We start from the raw sequence: 19,137 nt of genomic DNA on the forward strand, positions 1-19,137 counted from the left end.
TGGTTCAGAGCTTTGCCTGTGCTGACCAGAATGCTGGAGCTTCCTCTTGCAGTGAAAACTTGCTTTCCCTTCCTCAGGACACTCTCTTCCAGCTTCCTTATAACCCACCTGGTGACTTCCAATAAAACTTACAATTCAGAGGTGATCAAGTTTGGAACTGGCTTCCCACCAAGTCTCCAAAACGCAGTGAAAGCTTTTTCCCTCCCTCCCCCTTTAGGCACAATAAAAAAAAACAACTATAGAAGCTGAAAGAAACTAAAACCAATCGAATTATACCTATATATATAGATATATATGTATTTACAAATATCACAGATATATACAGTTAAAATACTACGTACATATAAACACGAGAACCCCAAACAGCTCCTGCAAAAAAAAACAAAGGGAAGGGGAAAGGAAAAGGGACAAAAAGGGACAAAACCAAAACGGATATGTACAATCAAAACCCTGGAACTAGCAAAACAAAGAACTAACAAAATGAACTCTCGATACTTCCCTCGAGAAGACAGACTCACGCCACGCCACCATACCGCTTCCCGGATCGGAAAGAGAAATGACAGCCCTGACCAGCCCTGACCAGGCCTCACTCCCACAAGAGCAGAGCCAGCCCAGGGAACCTGTTGGCTCCAGACCTCCCCGGAAGAGAATCCCTCCTCTCCTCATATTTGTACCTCTGTTTACGTAAAGAGATAGAATGGAATACTTCCTGGGGTTTGATCTCGGTTATCATGGAAGGCCTAAAAATCCAACTACTACAAGAGGTTTTGGACATCCCCTTCCATTGACGTTCAGATGAAATTGTTTAAAAGGTTCAACCAAGTGTTGCTGTCAGGAGCAGGGACAGCAGGGTCACGGGAAAGAAAGGAAAAGGATGTCATTCCTTTACATGAGAAAACAGTGTTAAATACAGCAATCTTACAGAAGAAAAATACGGCTTTCTGTTCTTCAGTCATTTCCATCAGGAAAGGCAATCTGGGACTGGAAAACATTTTTCTGAACTGAAGGAGAAAATCTTTATGTAGCATTTAGTCCTGTTCACATCCCAATAGGTGAAAAGCTGTCATCAATCTCAACCTGAGCAGCACCTCTAATTCCAAGAGGCCCAACTAGCAACAGAATTAAAATGCATTTATTTCACCTTTAAGTCATTCTGTTCAAAACAGACTTTAGAATTACTTCATATCTCAAACAACTCTGCCCTGTCTGTAGCTTTCATAAAAAACATAAAGCTGAATGTTGCAATAACATTCATCTACAATAGGCATAAAGACAACTGATTTAAATACCAAATTTACATATGGGCTCACAAATATTATTGTTGCAGTTCTCAGACTGAGACATTACATAATGAGAAAATGTGAATTCATTTATCCAATGAACACAGCACAGCAAAACTGTTGTGCATTAGATCTATAGATCACATATGCAGTATATTAAATTCACTTAGTAGACAGATAATTATGTCTCCATGTAAAAGCCATTACAAATAATAAATAATTAAATATACATAAGACAAATAATGTGCCAGAATTATGCAGATAATTCATATTTAATTCAGTAGTTGCTTCACTGCTAACAAACAATGATGAACAGACCATTGTACATTCTCCACCATGATACATTTATTTTATTTGAATAATTTCCCAAACACATACATGTCCAAACTTCTCAATTAATTTCAGCCTAATGCATATTACCAGGTAGACTTGAAAATAAATCTAGCTTATCTCATTTTCTTTCTCATTGCAGTCTTTATCCTCAGGAAGCACCAAAATGTCACTGCTGTAAGAAAAATTAAGTTAGCAGTAGCTCTTCATGTACCCTTCTCAGAGCAAGGGATAGGTTTGAAGGTCAGTTCAGTGTTCTCCATCAGTACAAAATCATATCTGCACAGCTGCAACCTACAAAAGTAGAAAAAGAAAAAAAAATTGCACAACAAAAAAAGTTAACATTAACAGAAAAATGTTCCTGTATATGAATTATTAAACCTCCAGTGTTTACAAGCTCTCAGAGATGGTACTCAGAGTGTAAACTCAGACAAGAAGACACTTCTTGTTCTATTTTATGCATCCCTAGAGTAGTTTTGCCAGACTGTGAAAAACTACCATACGTCAGCTGGATGGTGCAAAGTGGCAGGAGTAAGAAGTGTATCACACTAGTCTTAAGTATGAATATGCAGCATTTCATCCATTATAGCTATTAATCTGCATCCAGAATAACTCTTTAGCACCATGGCACAAAATCTGCACAATTCCTGTTAACTCTGGGCCTGAATAATTTATTTTAAGTTCCCTAGGTAGGAAAGTGTCTCTGCTTCCATTTCACAGAGGAAAGTAGAAAACTACATGACAATATTTTCTTTTTCCCTTGCAATGGCAGCATGTGTGAGAAAGTTCAGTGCAAGAGAGTCATTTGTCTTCTAAACACCTAGAAAACTCAGAACTGCATAATACTACACAAACATATAAAGAGGTCACAAAGGGAATCACGGATACACAAAATATCACTTTTTGAGGTCAAAATAGATGCAATGCCTTTTAGGGCAGAGGCAGGTCACATTTCTGCCCTTCATGCACTGCTATAGATGAACTGTGAGAGATGGTTTGAACAAGCGACTGCTACATCCTCTGATGGCATCTCTAAGGGCATACAAGCTATGATACTTATTTTATTTAAAATTATCTTCTCTGTTGCTCTGAACTCACAGATGTGGTTATACCACACAATACCCAACCTTAGCCTGGGATGTAGCATACAGTGAAATAGAATTTCATCCAGTCCTTTATTCACAATTCGTTTTGATTTAAATTTAATGGTTTACTATTATATTATTTTTGTAGTATTATTTTTATCTAGCCACAGGGGACAAAATACCTAGACAAACCATAATGATGAATTATAGAAATAAAAGCATATGATTTCCAACATATTGTATCTCATTTGAAGTGCAGTCTGTCTCAGCTTGTGGTTATTGAGTACCAAGAATGCCTTATAGGAGAGCAGCCCTGAGCAAGGAGCAAAACACTAATAATGTTTTTGTTAGGTGAGGCTTTCATAATCCCTCACCCCATGTGGCTTCTCTGCTGTCTACTAAAACACATGGGCATTACACACGCTTTTCTTAAAAAGACGTAATAATAAGGTCTTTTTTATTATCACTGTTCTTGTTTTTGTTAAAAAACCCAAAGGTGTCTGGGCTAAGCATCTTTGAGACATTCACCTTCCCCATCAATTGAGTTTGAATTGACTGACAGGATCATAAGCTCTTTGGTATAGCTGACAGCTGAACATGCACAAGTTAGCAAAGCTTTCTGGTTTCATGGGAGAGCAGAAATGATTTATCTCAGAATCCAGAAGAGTCTGAAAATTATATGTATCTTTTAGCACTTCCAAATTCACACACCATCTGTGTGGATAGTGTATAGTCAGCCTAGCAGACAAACTGACAATTGTCAGTGATATTCCCCAAACTCCCACAGTTTGCTATTAACCTAGATCTGGGGAGACAGAGAATCCTGTTGTCTTTTATCCCTGCACTTGCCCCCTGGTTTTTACCTATTACTTTCTTTAGAATAATTTAAATATTTTCAATGTAATTTCTAGTTGATCATCCTGTATTCAAGTAATTGTTGTAATTATATGAAACTAAGGTAAATACAGGTAATTATAATTACAATGAGCAATTATGTAATTATGCCAACCAATAGTGTTGTAACATCTGCATTTAAATTCCCTTTACATTCTGATTCAATGCACTATTTTTCATTGCTATCTAAAAGTATCTAACATGTCGATATGACTGCAATCTGATGAGGCTCCATGTGTAGGACTTCAGTGGATCCTGTATTAAAGCATATCAAGTGCATTTTACTTTTAAACTAACAAAAGGCAGACTAACAGGAATGAAAACTCAAACCCAATGAGGGCTGTTCCCTGAAAACCTTTCTTATTTGCTAGATCACTATCTGAAAACTCCCAAATGCTGACAGACTTACATGAAATATATTTTCTGATTTATCACCATCAGGCTGAGAAGTAAAATTGAAATGTGATTTAGAACTTGGACCATCTCTCATCACCAAATGCTTTTAAATAAAATCATGCCAGTGCACTGAGAGCTTTAGACTTATGACCTTCAACAAGTTAATAAAGTCAAGTATATTTACATTCTGGGGTACTATTTTGATTACTGAGTGTTTTGTTTCTTCCTAAGTCTCTCCCATCCATCTCCTCCCCTTTCTCCATAAATATAAAACAGATTAATATAACAAGGTTTTATAACTTTTACCAAGTATCAATACCCAATTCCTACTAGATTATTATCACACACCACATCAGAAAGCCTTAAATAGTATATCTTAAGTTAACAAAATATACTGACTTAAGACTTACTTGTATTGTAATATTATTCTCACGCATTACTTATTTGATAACCATTTTTAGGTTTTTATTTTAAATTCTGACTTTCTTGAATCTTCCATTCATAAGAAACAAATTAACAACTCTCAAATAAAGTACACTGGATATTTCTTACCTATTCCATGTAATATGCTATTTTCACAAGATGCAAATATAAAATTTAATTGCTAGTGCTACTGTACAAGTGACTCTGGAGGTTTAAAAAATGAACATATGGTAATATTGATGAAGTATTCTAAACAAGAAATAATTAATTCAATTACAAAAAAAAAAAGCAGATTATTTAATTTTAAGTGTAAGCAGATATAGACTGTGTTCTGGTCTTAGAAGGTCTTTACCTTCAGCAACAAGACCAAAAAACCTGTTCCAGTCACTCAGTAACTTAAGAGTCCCATTTCATACCTGAGTGTGAAAAGCTGTGTACAGACACATGAGTAAAATCAGAAAAGTGCTTAATGGGATTTATCTTATGGAGAAGAAGTTAACCATGCAGGTGTGAGTCAGGCTGGTCCTTGAGAGTGTGCTGTGAGCAGACAGCAGCAGCAGCCTGCAGTGACGAGCAGCATGTAGGACATCTCAAATACAGGGGTGCTGTGCACTAAATGTTAATGTACAGAGCAGCTCTTCCACAGGACAAATTTGATCATCAGCAGGATGAGAAGAACATTCATGCACTTAAGAATATGCAGTTAAAAAACAATCAGTACAGGGAAATGCACATTCCCGAGGATATATCCCAAGCAGTTTAGTGGATACCCAACTTTAATACATGACAAACACTTACCTTTCCGGATTATTAAGAGATTTCAGGGTCATCTGGAGAATCCTAAGCTTGTGTTTTGGGCCTATTAAAGTCTTTGTAGAAAAGGTCAAGGAAATTTTTGATATTTTTTCAATGTCTTGGTAAAATCCAGTTAGTATTCTGACTCTCTTGTATTGCTGAAATGTTGAAGCTTCACTAAAAAAAAATATTATTTCTAGTCAGGTTTTTGTTAGCTGAATAATATTCATTGTTGCTAAGCATTACTATTAAGATCAGAAATCTTGCAAGATGCATCAACTTCGAGCATTCAGAACAAGGACAGCTAGAACTGGATTCAAACCAGTTCCATGCAAGGACCTGGGAAAGGACCATTTCAGTATTAGAGGCATTACCTCTTACACTGAGCATATTCAGGAAAAGGTGCCATGGCCAGGTGTTATCAACTTCGTGATACTTTTTCAACTGACAAGTTAACAAGTTAAAAGGTTTATGAAAGTCAGAAAATTAGTCCTATAAAGTGAGAAAATAGTCCTATAAAGTGACAAAGCACAGCATACCTATTCATCTCTGATTCTGCTGTGTTTCCAGCATAATCTGTTATTTTAACTCTAATGAAACCTCTTCTAATGCTTTTATTCCAGGTAGTAATGTCCAGTAAATAGTTGTACACTGCAAAAAGAAATAGAAAACCATGGAAGTCAAAAAATGACCTCAACAAGATACAGTTGTTATTATCACCCTGTTAAAAGTATCCACTGGATGATGATACTTTTAAGCTACTAATTCAAAGAAGAATAAGAAAGCTATCGACAGAAATTAGCTTCTACTAAATGGCTACTTGGATTTCTGTATAATTAGTGTGTTATTTCCTCCAGTCCTTGCATGGACAGGATGTGCATCAGAAAGCTGTCACCAAAATTAGCATGAAGAGTTTGTGCTGCCTAAGGAAAAAAACATAAAATTAAGCCCTAACTAGCACCTTCAGGTTTTGGCAAAGAGGAGATATTTGAGCTGTCAGTGTAGCAGCACTCTTGTGTTACCCACAAAAGTGACCTACTCAGAAAACAGCTGAGGTACATTTTCAGGGAGAGGGGAAGAACAGCATTGGCAGAAGCTTTATGTAGGGGCAAAGTGGCCAGTTAGTTGGGTGAGCTGATTAATCAGCAGGTAAAAGCTGAAGGCATTCCCATGCCTTGCTTGGCAGGACAGGTCCTCCAAGCAGCCTTCCCTCAGAGAAATCAACCTGCCAAAACCTCTGTGTGGATTCTAGAAAAAGTCATGGGGAAGCCTGGGGAAGAGAAGAGAAGAGAAGAGAAGAGGGATCTCAGGCGCTTTCTCACACTCTATCCCTAGATCCCCCTACTCTGGAAGGACCACAGCTTCAGGAAAACAGACTGGGTACCTGGGCAGAAGATGATCTGCTCTGCTGTGCCCTCAGAAACCTGGCCTGGCCTCCTACCATACTTCCGTAACCATCAAAAATACTGTAACTGTGCTCCCACAGTACACACAATTAAAACTTCTTTTTTTTTTTTTTTTTGGCATGTTGCTTTTTAACAATGTCTCCTAAAAGACCAAGCCTCACCTTGTATGAAAAGCTTGTCCTGCTCAGGCTTACTGTTTCACTTCTTTTTAAGACCTCTTGTTTATTCTATTTCCTCAGGTTACCAAATATCTAAGGTAATTCTTAGGATTTAACTAATCAATACTCTCTTTTTTCAGGCTGGTTTAGTAGAATAATTTACTTCTTGACTTTGCAGATTTTCCCTTATATTTATGCTGTTGTTACAATATTTCTCATTCTGTTTCTTTGTGCCTCCTTCTATGTCTGATAAGATTTCTCTCCCTCTTTTCTCTCTTCTACCACCCCCACCCCAGAATATTTGTTTTCCTTCAGCAATGCTTTTTTACACCATTTTACGAAGAGGCTAACACTGACTTTCTACTTCTAACACACTTTCACTCCAGATCACCTAACAAACAACAAGCATAACTTTTTGTGAAGAGTTTTTATGTGTGTATTCAGTCACTCACTGCAGAATGGATCTTGGTCCGAGGTATCAAAATAAGCTTTTGTTGGCGAATTATTTGCTATCAACCATTTTTTCCATCTATCAGCATGATAACCTGAAATCCAAAGTTTAAATATTTCATTTCAGACATTCAGCAAAATCATGATACACATAGAATTACACAAGAGAATCTCACCCAAAGTGAAAAATTTGGCTTCAGTTTTCTCATATATTCTCTGAGAAAGAAAATTGGCCTGGAAAATATGGGAATCGCCGGAGTATAACAGAATGTATTATGCAAGTGTTTAATTCCTCTAATATAGTAGTATCACCAAAATTGTCATTTTGTAACAGTTATCTATTTATTCTAGAGTACTAATTCCAAAAAATAGTGCTTACAGAGCACTATTACAAAAACAAATCCAAAAAAAGCAGTGCACATATTTGCAGAGAACAGATACAGAACAGCTTTCCCTTCTCTTTTGAATCATGAAGTAAATATTTTTAAACTATTTAGTCTATAACTGTAGATATTATTTAATAAAATATTACATAGTTTGTAAACCTCCTAAGCTTATGGATTTAATGTAGAAAGAATTTTATACAGTTCTACAGTCATTGTGTTTGGGGCTTGATAACAGTCCTTGTTTCTAGAATGGAGGATTGTGTTCTCTCTCTCTTGATTTCTCTACCTCAACTGGACAAGGAGAGCTAGTTCCAGGCTGCAGAGCTGCCACCGCATGGCAGCAAGCAGGAAAGATTGCAGTAGAAGGCTGCTGCTTCTGCTCTCAGTTCCCAGATTCAGCTACCTGCCATTTCTCCATAGTTTTTTTACAGTGCTTAAAAAAAAACAACAACCAAACACAAATTTGGCAGCTGACTGGTGAAATATTTCTCCACCTCTAGCTTGGGTATTCTGTGTAAGTGCATCAGGCATGGCTGATAACCATGCTGGGAAAGTCCTGGAGTCTTTCTGCCCTATTATAAGGTCCTGTTATGGTTGGGTTTTATTATGAAATAATATATAGATCTATTTATGTTTCTTCTTTGAACCTGATCTAACTAAGGTAGGGTCCACATCCTAGTGTAAGCATGTTAAAAAAGACAAAGTACAAATTGAAACTTAACTTCTAATTAAGTATTTCTGAAATTTCATTCTTAAGAAAACCCTACCAACTAGAAAATGCTCACACTATTGCAGACTAGATCTTTTCAAACTGTCCCCAGATCCTCTCTAAGAGCAATAAAACTCCAAACAACTAAAATCATTTCCAAATCAAAATTTGATTCCAAAAGAAGAGTCACAGGATCTCTAAGGTTGCTATAAACAAATTCCTAAATAAAACCCAAAAATACTCTAGGGATGATAACACACTTTGGAAGCCTGAAGTGATGAACTAAGTAGAAGCAATCTCTCTGTAGAGAGAGGGAAACACTCTGAACCCATTTCAGTCTGGAAAGCATAATGATCAAAGATTAGGAACATTCAGCACCTGTGTCTAACAGAGATAACTATAAAGTAGACAAAGCCATGAACTTTAAACTACTTTAGCTGTTGGCAGCTCTGGATGTGATCAGGCTCTACATGATCCTACAGATCACTGGAATAACCCCAGGAAGAGCAAGTCTGGATTTCCCAAAAAGTCTCACCCAGCCCAGAGCAGATATTGTAACACTTACCCAGTACTGGACAGGACATCGGCTGGAAAGCATTGCAATCAACACATTTTCCTCTCTTGTAATCCAAGTAAGAATTACAAGGATATGTTATTATGTCACACTTTCTTTTCAAAGATGATAAGAAGAGGAAAACAGCTCTTTGATGGTCACACTTAAAATACTGAATTCCTTTAGAAAAGAAAAAAAAAAAAGAAAAGAATATGTAATCATTTTTATTAATGAAGAAAAAGTGTTGGGAAAGTAGAATCATAGAATGGTTTGTGTTGGAAGGGACCTTAAAAATCACCTTGTTCCAACCTCCCTGCCTTGGGCAGGGACACCTTCCACTAGTCTAGGTTGCTCCAAGCCCCATCCAACCTGGTCTTGAACACTTGCAGGGATGGGTCATCCACAACTTCTCTGGCCAACCTGTGCCAGTGCTTTACCAGCCTCCAGGTGAAGAATTTCTTCCTAATATCTAATCTAAACCTTTTCTCTTTCAGTATGAAACCATCGCCCCTTGTCCCGACACTAGCGCAGCTTGTGAGATCTACTGGAACCTGGCCAGTTCCTGAAAGGTCTCTCTTAATTGTTATTTGGGTTTCTCTGACTCCAGCAATTCCCTGCTCAGCCTGACTGGTGCTCAGCTCACCAGAATCTGCTGTAGCCACTGCTGCTGTTGCCACTCACCTCTCCTACTTAAGCAATCCCCTTTCCCAAAGTCATTCTTAATTAGCCCCGCTTTTTATTCCCTGGTTAGTTGAACACCAAGTGTATAGAGGGGATACACACACGCAAGAAAAAAAAAACTAGGGACTATTTTGAATATTATAGACACAGATGATAAGCTACAGGGTTTTATTTGTAAGAAATAGTCTGTTAAATCCTATCAAACTTACAGAGTTTTTTGTTATAAAGCACGAGTCTGAGTTAAAATTTGCCTTGTTGCATTCAGTGCGGGCAATTTTGGCACAAAAATTACCATGAGCAACACTTGAGGGATTCTTCTCTCTAGTTGTCTGGGGTAATAAATTACTTCCTCTCCTAACAAAACAAACTATGAGAATTATACAGATGAAGATGATGCTGAGTCTTAAGGGATTCTCCCATGCTCACAGACACACAAGGGGTAAAGCCCTGTGCCTTTGCAGCCAGTCTAATTGGTAGCAGCACTGTGTGGATTAGCAATAAGAAACACATACAGAAACAAACACATCCAAAAAGAGTAAACAAAAATGATGGGCAGCAACCTTGCCTAAGATTTATGGAGCTTGAAATGAGCAAAATTCTGCAGCAAAAGATCTTTTCTTAAAGCGCTTTCCATCCTAGAGCCTAAAGGACCTGTCCAAAGCCTAGTTCATCACTGCTGACCAGCAGGAACCTAAGACAGAGTGAAGACTTGGAAACCTTCCCTTCCATGTCATATGCAAGTGATCCAGACCAAACCACTTCGATACAAACATGTTCATCCATGTCTAGCCATATATAACCACGGAAAAATAATGATCACGACATGCAGATTGTGTATATAATATAATAACATAATTCCACCATACCAATATTAAAGATATGGTGGAATATGTATGCCCATAGGAAGATTCATATTTCAAAAACCAGTGTAAAATGTCTTTGTTATTTCTCATTTGCTGAGTTGGGATGAAAGGAAAGAGTACAATTGTTTCAGCTCCCCTATTCCCAATATGTGCAGTGTACATTCAATTCAATTTAACCTTTTTTGATCTGACCTCAAGCGCTTCTCGTTAATTAAACACATTCTTACTTACCACCAAAAACTGTTTTTGGACAACCAGGCTGATCCGTTCCTCCATTTGCGTAGAAATCAATGGTTCCTAAAGGTTTCTTGAAACCTAGTGCTAAAGTAAGAACATCATGAATCAGAAAACCGTAAACAGAATTATGAAGCCAATTAATTATCATAACATTCACTACAAAATAACATGGAGGTCTTAAAGAAAACTTTTGTGATTATACCGTTCTTTATTTCTGTAAATCAAAGTCATATTATGAGTTAAGTCTGAGGAGTTTTTTCTTTTTAAGAAAAATTATACATAAGTAAAAATGCTATACACAAATGTATACAAATTTGTGCAAGATTCCTACTGCCACAAAAGAGAGAGAACAGAAGCAGCTATAGCTGAGACATTATTTACACAAAGAAATTTATGAAATTCATGTTCTCTCCAGCAACCAAAATTCTTACTCAAACGAAATTTTCATTTGAGTAAGATTTTCCATTTTTGGCATATTGTATTCCAAAGTACACTAATATAAGCAGTATATCAGAGTAGAAAAATCTGTCTGTGTCCTATAAAAGTAAACAAGATTCCATGAGTAAGATTTAATTCAATCTGACCTACCTTCCTTTTTACCATACATTATCCTTATTCACGAAATCGGAACATTACAAAAATTGGTATTTTGCAGCTTCACATATAAATTTGTGTAGTAAAATGCTTAATTTTTAATATTATTAAAGAAACTGATGTGAAACTATGGAAATAATGCAACAAGTGTGGTAGGTTTGAAAGGTTTACTTATGGTTGTGAGGAAAAAATTAAACTAGATTAAAGCACGGATAAAGCAGACTTTACAATGTTCTTCATTTTAACCTTACAGTAATATGATTTAGAATTTTAAGCAGTGACTCTGTAGCATACTGACGTGATACAGCTGAGACTGGCTGTCTCAGAAGTGATTAATTCAGTGACAATCACGTGCTTACAGCCTCTGTGTTCACACACATTAGAACAGCAAAGGAATGTTACCGATAACAAAAAATACACTTCTGCAGCACTTTTTGGCTGTTATTGAAAAAGCTTGTCCCTTCTCTTTTGCTTTCCTGCCTTTCCTCAAGCTGAAAAAGGAAAGTTAAGGCTGTGTCATTACCATCAGTATCTGAATGAATTACATCAACAAACTGTGCATCAGTACGATCCAGTCTCCCCTCTGGCGGCTCGTGAGTGAATGAAGGGCCCGCTGGATCAAGACCTAAATGAAAACAACACTAACATTATAAATTCTGGCCTCTGTTCCTGTACAGATATATTAAATACTAACATTTGAGCATTATTTATCAATGACTTAATTTTCCTGGCATGAAAACGAAAATAAAACCCAGCACAATTCTTCTGTTCAACTTGCTAAGCAAAGCAAAGGTTTCTATGACAAGACTGATCAACCCATATCTTAATTTCTCTCTCTTCCTAATTAGTTGTGCTCATCTCCCATTTTATCCAGATTAATATAAGCCAACAGCATGAGGAATCAAATCAGGACAATTAATTTTGTCATTTTCCCCAGAAAATACCATACCTATTATGCACTTCATAAAAATGAAATGCACTATATAACTATTCAGAAACTCACATAGCATAGTATTTAAGTTAAGTGTCATTTAGATGCAGCACTCAATTTTCATTTGAGAGACTAAACAGGTTGGAAAATTTAACCTGTAATTTATGTCCAGAAGGCAGACTTCCACAATTTCTTGAACTCCTACCAGGGATACTTTTTTCCTCATGTATGTTAATAAATAGTCAGTTCTAATTTGTCAATATTTCAGTGCTAGCATCTATGTGATTGGCAGCTATGGCAATATAAGGTACAATAGAATATGTGTATTGGGATTAAAAAAAACTTACCTGTAATTCTCCCAAGTTTGCCATTATACTTCTGGCCAACAAAACCAGCCACATGAGCCCCAAGACTGACTCCAATCATATGTATAGAGTCAAGAGAAGCTCCATGCACCTATCATGGGAAAAAAACACCAAAGCCACAATCACACACAGAGTTAACTGAAAAGAAATCAGTAGACTGATTTAGTTTTCACTTTTTGTCGCTACTCTCAGTTATATTTCTAACTTTCTAACAGTAAAAAAAAAGTGGAAATTACAAAGTTCTTTTCAGTATGCAATGCTGTATTAGTTAAAGTGCAGTAATTGTGAAATTCTTTAACTAGTAAAATGTAAAAAGGAAGCTTGAGTCACATTTCTCCTGAAATGTCACACTAGTTAAAAGGGGAGCAGGGGAGGGAAGAGGAAGACATTTATCAGATTTAAGAAAGATGAACCAAAACTATGAACTAGGTAAAAAAACCTTCCCCTACTTTATCCTTCCGATAAAATAAATTACAAGCATAATACCATTAACAAATACTTATGCCACACAACTGCTGAATGATGGTGCCAAACACACACCTACTGGGAAGCCTTAAAATGCCCGGTCTACAAACCAGGCAGTATTAAAAAAAAAAAAACAACAAACAAATCAAAACCTACTGAAGAATTCTGAAACAATATCATCAGACCTGTTGGAATCCCTGTAAAATGATAGATGACACACAGCATCTGACATATTAATATGTCTCAAAATGAATTAAGAAAGGCCTCCCAATAGCTTGTAAGTGTGAAAGTCATGACGACTCGCACATGCTGTCATTGTTTTACCAGGCAAGTCTTTAACTAGCAACTAACTAAATAGTTGTATCAAGAAGTTTGCAAAATAGACCTTTTTAACCAACTCTGGATTGGATACTGTTCTTATAGTCCTTTTTTTTTTTAATTCCATATCAATAAATTTACTGGCATAATTACAAATTGTTACCACTCTATTTAGTCCCAGAGGACAGATTCTCAGGCTTTCTCTTCTTTCACCTCAGCCTTTCTCAAAATGTTAGGTTTTTTTACTCAAATTCCACATGAATCTTTTCTTATTGCACAACAATGAAAATTTCTGAGAATGGTTGAGAAAAGAAGTGGTGAGAATGGAAGAAAGCAAGTGATTAACAGCACAAACAAGATGATAATGTTTTATTCATTTGATCAAGCAAAAAATCAAAAGCCCAGTCAAGACCACTGGCATCAACTATTGTTTTCAGCAACATCCTCTAGAGTCAAAAGTTTATATAATTTTAGAATTAATATTTCTACCTCTGTTAATGTTTTCTTTTTCATTTAAATTAAATTTAATTATATTAGATTAATAGTAACAAGACTAATGCAAAGCCTTTGTAAAATTTGAATGCTGCATATTATTTGAATAGTTCTCCCTTCACCTCCCCACTGGTGCATTCACTCTCTCTAGAAGGCCTAAAATTTCCAACTGGCTAAAGAAATCAGATGCACTCTCAGACACACTTCAATGAAAGAGAAATAAAAAGTCGGGTGAAGTTAGAGATATGCAGTAATAACTGCATGTAAGTTCAGTAAATATTTCTATAAAGAAATGCCATTTGATATTGTTTACTGGATTTCTTTTTAGACATACTTCAAATACCCATTCTCACCTAAACTACTCTCTTGAAACTTATTCAGAATAGATGCAACACTCTGCCTTACCAGCATCTGGTCTACATAGTTCTTCAGTATTTCTGCAACTTTTCTGCAGTTTTCAACTGCAGTCAGGTAATTCACAGTTGTAGCACCACGATTCCAATCAACTATAATGAGATTAATATCGTCTGAAGACAGTAAAAGCTCTTTCATGTCACCTAGCCATGCTGGAGGAGACCCGGTCGGTCTGAAGCCATGAATAACAAAGACTGTTTTCTTGGCTGTATTAAGGTACTCAGACGCAGTAACATTGTGCTCAATGAGTCTCTCAGAACAGTCTGGATTGTCCGTGGTGTATAGGAGTAGCTGCACTCGGAGTTCCGTTCCAGACAAAGCATTGCCTATATTAAGATCTGTAAATTCAGGACATTTTTTCTCCTCATCTGAAAAAGATGGAAATGTTATAGTCATTTGATGAGTTAGAACAGCTGAAATACCATCTCTTCACTTCTCTTTTCATATTTTTCTGCTGAAAGTGGAGAACTTCCATTTTCTTCACTCCGGATGTTTGGAATGAGGTGACAAAAAGTTCACTGGATAACAAGGAGCCACAGTTTAACTAATGACTCTGCAGATACCACTATGCTCCTCTCAACCCTTCAAATACAAAATTATTTCAATTATTCCTGAACAATATATTTTCTCCATATAGATACAAATTAGTAGTCAGTGTTGATAAGATCATTTACTTCACCATCAAATTTAGGTTCTCAGAATTTTTTCACAACGGGTGTGTTGTATAAACAGGAAGACTGGTGTGGTTATTTCTTCCTCTTTGGGCCAGAGTGGCAGAGCTGCCAACGTTTAGACCTTAATTGTTTGACCTATCAATAAGAGACAGCTGCCTGACAACATGGGGATGAACTAGAACCCTTTCATAGTTTTGGATCACTATAAGGGCACCATTACCAAGAAACAAGAAACAAGAAACAAGAAAAGAAGAAACAAACGATCTGGTTCTGAGTTTGAAAAAATAAGACTCTAAGGTCAGTGTATATAATGGCACAAGCCAAACTGCAGTATTTAGCTTTTCTGTCTGTACTCAGATAGTTGGGGTGTACAAGCTTAAGCTGTAGATCAGTCTACAAGCAGTGAAGATTTTCAAGAAAGTCTAAAAAGATTTAATGTTTCCCCTGTCTGGTGATCAACAACAAAAGTTAACCCTTTAAAAAGTATCCTTTGACTACTGAGGTCACATTGTGGGGATAAACCAACTTCAGATCTTGGCACAACACCGACTCCTGTCACAGTTCTTCCCTAAGGCCTCTTCATCTTCACCGTGGTGTCACCTGGTTTTTGGCCAAAGAAATTTGGGCCAGTCTCTTGGCTTCGAGTGGGCTACGTTACTTTACACAAAACTTTTGTCCGTTCGATTCTTGATGGCACCTTTCCCAATTCTTCTGTCATTAAAATACTCCTGAAACAAGCCAACTTAAAAGCAAAAGTCAGAAGAGAAATAGTACATACTCGGTTCCTTAAAAAATAATTTAAAAAGTAACCTGAGTTTCTCAGAATTTTTGAGTCACAAGTTCTAGCTCTTCTCCTTTTCCCAGCTCTTCTCCTTTTCCCAGCAAGCACGTAGCAGGCAGAACAAAATCCACCACATCTGAGAAGGACAGTGAGCCTGCACCAGTTTATAAAGCCATGAAGGGCAAGTGCAGGTGGCTTACAAGGTATCTGAAAAATGTGTTCAGTACTACGCTAATACACTAATTTAGGGAACTAGACCAATCACCTCTAATGCCAAGCCATGTATCTACAATGACTAGATTGGTCACCTCTGGGCTGGAAGCCACAAAACCAGAGCAGACCTGAAGTTACAGAGTGTTAAAAATAGCCTCAAACTGCCTGCCTCAAATCAACCAAATGAAAGTTTCATGCCTATCATCACCTTATGACAATAAGTGCAATTATTAGGTGTGAGAAAAGGTGCAATTACTTATATTTCAAAATAAAGATCACTGTTCTCCTCATTTATACACTGAAAAATTTAGGTAACTTTTACTGAAATTACTGGACAGGTTATTGACTAACTAGTGATACAGGAAGCCAATTAATTTCATTGCTTGAACTTATCCAAAAGATGTTTGGAAACTGAGAGCTGTTCAGCTGCAGTGGCCTTGAATTTCATGGAAAAAATGATCAAGAACCTGGTAAAATGTCATACATGTGACATGATATGAGATGTTAATACAATGTGTCACATTTGATCTCTAGTTTTCATATAATTATATATGATAATAAAACTGAAATATAAATTCTGCTACCCTAATGTCATCTACAAAGCTAAAATAAAAAACAATCACTTGATTATAGTTTTGCTACTTGGATTCAAAGGTAAAACATGAAACTCTTTCAATTTTGCCTAGTGTTGTCCTTAAATAAATGTTTAATCACTGATCCTTATAATTTACCCCTTTGTATCTAATGTATAAAAGATTCATGCTAAGATATTGTTCTATATCCACATAAATATTTTGATTTTTTTATCATTTGGTTGGTAGAAATAAAAATTACTTCTTCTAAAGCCAGTGAAATGACAGTGAGATAAACCAGACACAGTCTGGTCCACAGGAGTGAGAAATCTATCACAAGCAAATTATTTTAACTGACAAAACCTATTTACTAGCTGGCAAAAGTCACAGGGAAGAAATTTATTTACTTATGGTGGAAAAATGACAGAAGTTATTTGAAAAGTAAATAGCAAAAAAAGAAAAGACAGTATCTTCACTGTGAAATTAGATAAGTACTAGATTTACATATTTAGTACTTTGAATTTTTAGCGGGGAAGGCTTTTCAAACTCTTATTCCTGGAAGGAATACCCAGGTGCTCTTTGAGAACACTTGTTGGAGTACTCACTGTATCTGTACAATCAGAACATCCACGCAGGCACTGGGCTGTCACACATGCAGTTTAAGTTAATAGATAATTCTAATATTCCTGCGTACTCTTGCAAGCAATTTAAGTATCTTCTGTGGTTGAAAAGAGGAAAGTCTCAAGTGTCCACTCTCTTTTTTGTGACTAAATTTTACGATTTAAAAGCATAACACATAACTTAAAAACCTGTTCACCTATCAAACCAACAACAAACAATTAACTCACATTAGCATATTAAGACTATTTCTGCTTTGTACAAAGTGCACATACCTGACTGTGTCACTGGGCAAAGTACAGCCAGGCTTTGGCTTTGTTCTATTTACTTTAAAATGAAAACCTACTTCTCAGTTTCAAAGTGATAGAATTTTCTTTACTAATCTTCTGCTCCATTAGGCATAATTCGAAAGGTTTAGTCTTATTCTTTTGGCCAATTTAAATCAAGGAAGATTCATTTTTTTTAATGTTTTATTAAAGCCAAGATTGCAAATAAACTAATGGTTCTTACCTGATTTCACCCAGTATATCAAACAGATGAAGAAACACAGTTTCAGCATGTGGAAATGGAGAAAAGCAATATGTAATATCCACAGACAAGTGGTAAATTGAGTGTTTCCTCACGCTAGATTTCTAACACAACTGCATGACACTAATGAAGTGAAGAAAGTAAAGCTGTTGTCAAGCTTCTGCAATTCATGACTCCTCCTATTGAATGACTTCAGTAGGTAGGGTGGTTTCCTTAAGGGTTGTGACTGATTTTTAATCTATTTCCCTCTCTGGCTATCAGCAGATTTTCATGTAAGCAATCAATGTTCTATATTACTGACACTACACGCATGGAATTTAGGAAATGGAGTAGCCAGTGGTGCATCACATTAGAGACCCACTGTGTCTCTTTTTTTAAGTGTGTCACTGAACTGCAATCAGGGGCACTGAGATGGGCAAAAGGGACTTAGAACAAAAAGTCATTCTGGTGACAGAAGCATTTTTTCATAAGAACTTGAAAATAATTCTGAGAACTGTATCTCTTTGGATTAATTTTGCACAAAATTGTCTTCTGAGATTTTTGCACAGATTCATTCTCTAATCTAACTTCAGAGAAGGTCTGTGAAAGCCTCTCTGGAAGAGAGATGGAGTCCCACAAATCTCACCTAAACATTGATTTGCTGTGTCTTTTGGCTGTCATTTGACTTTAATCTCTCTGTATCCCAGCAATAAAACAGATGAATAAATATTTATTTTTGTGAAGCTCATTTACTTACAAATCAATTCCCTGGGTAAATACAAGGGGCCAGATTACAGTTTTTTGAAGTTTGTGGTGAGGCAAAGAGGCAGATGAAGTCTGCATTATTCGTATGCAAAAGCTGGATGCTCTAATTATCTGTCCCTAATTATTTCCAGTGCAGGAGAAAGGAAAACATACCATAACCATTCAAATACGGGGCAAATACATCCTAGAAATGTGAGGGTTTTTTTTGCAAAGTGCCTTCTTCACAGTGCTTCTAAACACAGAGTCCGGATCCACTTCCTTTCCTTCCACAACGGTTAAGGGTGTGGGTGTGTATGTGTGTTTCATTACTTAATTTTGAGTGATCGGTCTCTCCAGCTGGCTTTATGAGTCTGAGCAGCTCAGCAGAGCTGTGCTGCACAAGCCTCTGCAGTGCACAGCCTTTAGGGGGTCTCTTCAAGGGCTTTGCTGCTTTGAAGGCAGCCTCAAGGAGAAAAAGATGCAGTATATCTGCTGGTATGAAAATCCACTCAGCTCAACAAGTGATCTCTTATTAAAGTTTTGTTTTAATTTCTCAAATGCGTCACTTTATTTGGAGTAAAGTCCACCACTCCTGTAATTCATTTGTATTTCCTCTTTGTCTCAGATCTCTGGCACTTTGTCAAACCATTACTATAAAAGCACAGCCCTCCTGACACTATGTATCACTTAGAACAATATAGCTATTAAGTACTCAAACTGAAAAAAAATATATAAAAAAAATATTAAAAAATATATAAAAACTTCATTTTATTACAGTCCAAGACTGCTATGACTTACAGGTA

The 19,137-nt window shown here is 36.6% G+C and overlaps 1 protein-coding gene across 1 annotated transcript; it reads right to left on the reverse strand.

The window, feature by feature from the left end:
• Window positions 1–1,615: 1,615 nt before the first annotated feature.
• On the reverse strand, window positions 1,616–17,796 carry LIPI (lipase I). Its single transcript, XM_017839359.1, has 10 exons — window positions 17,594–17,796; window positions 14,217–14,593; window positions 12,519–12,627; window positions 11,764–11,865; window positions 10,641–10,730; window positions 8,878–9,045; window positions 7,220–7,312; window positions 5,743–5,854; window positions 5,207–5,380; window positions 1,616–1,904 (listed from the first exon to the last, which is right to left on the reverse strand). Exons 1-10 carry the CDS (start codon window positions 17,640–17,642, stop codon window positions 1,817–1,819), a joined length of 1,362 nt encoding a protein of 453 aa, XP_017694848.1. The 5' UTR covers window positions 17,643–17,796; the 3' UTR covers window positions 1,616–1,816.
• Window positions 17,797–19,137: the final 1,341 nt, after the last annotated feature.

Source organism: Lepidothrix coronata, unplaced genomic scaffold, assembly GCF_001604755.1.
Source record: "Lepidothrix coronata isolate B3197 unplaced genomic scaffold, Lepidothrix_coronata-1.0 Scaffold404, whole genome shotgun sequence".
Lineage (NCBI taxonomy): Eukaryota > Metazoa > Chordata > Aves > Passeriformes > Pipridae > Lepidothrix > Lepidothrix coronata.

Excerpts from the sequence above, each read along its gene's own strand:
- LIPI (XM_017839359.1), bottom strand. The coding sequence starts at position 17,642 with ATGCTGAAACTGTGTTTCTTCATCTGTTTGATATACTGGGTGAAATCA. Across the intron at positions 5,381-5,742 it reads GCAGAATCAGAGATGAATAG|TGAAGCTTCAACATTTCAGC; the intron begins GTATGCTGTGCT and ends ATTTTTTTTTAG. Across the intron at positions 1,905-5,206 it reads TCTCTTAATAATCCGGAAAG|GTTGCAGCTGTGCAGATATG; the intron begins GTAAGTGTTTGT and ends CTACTTTTGTAG.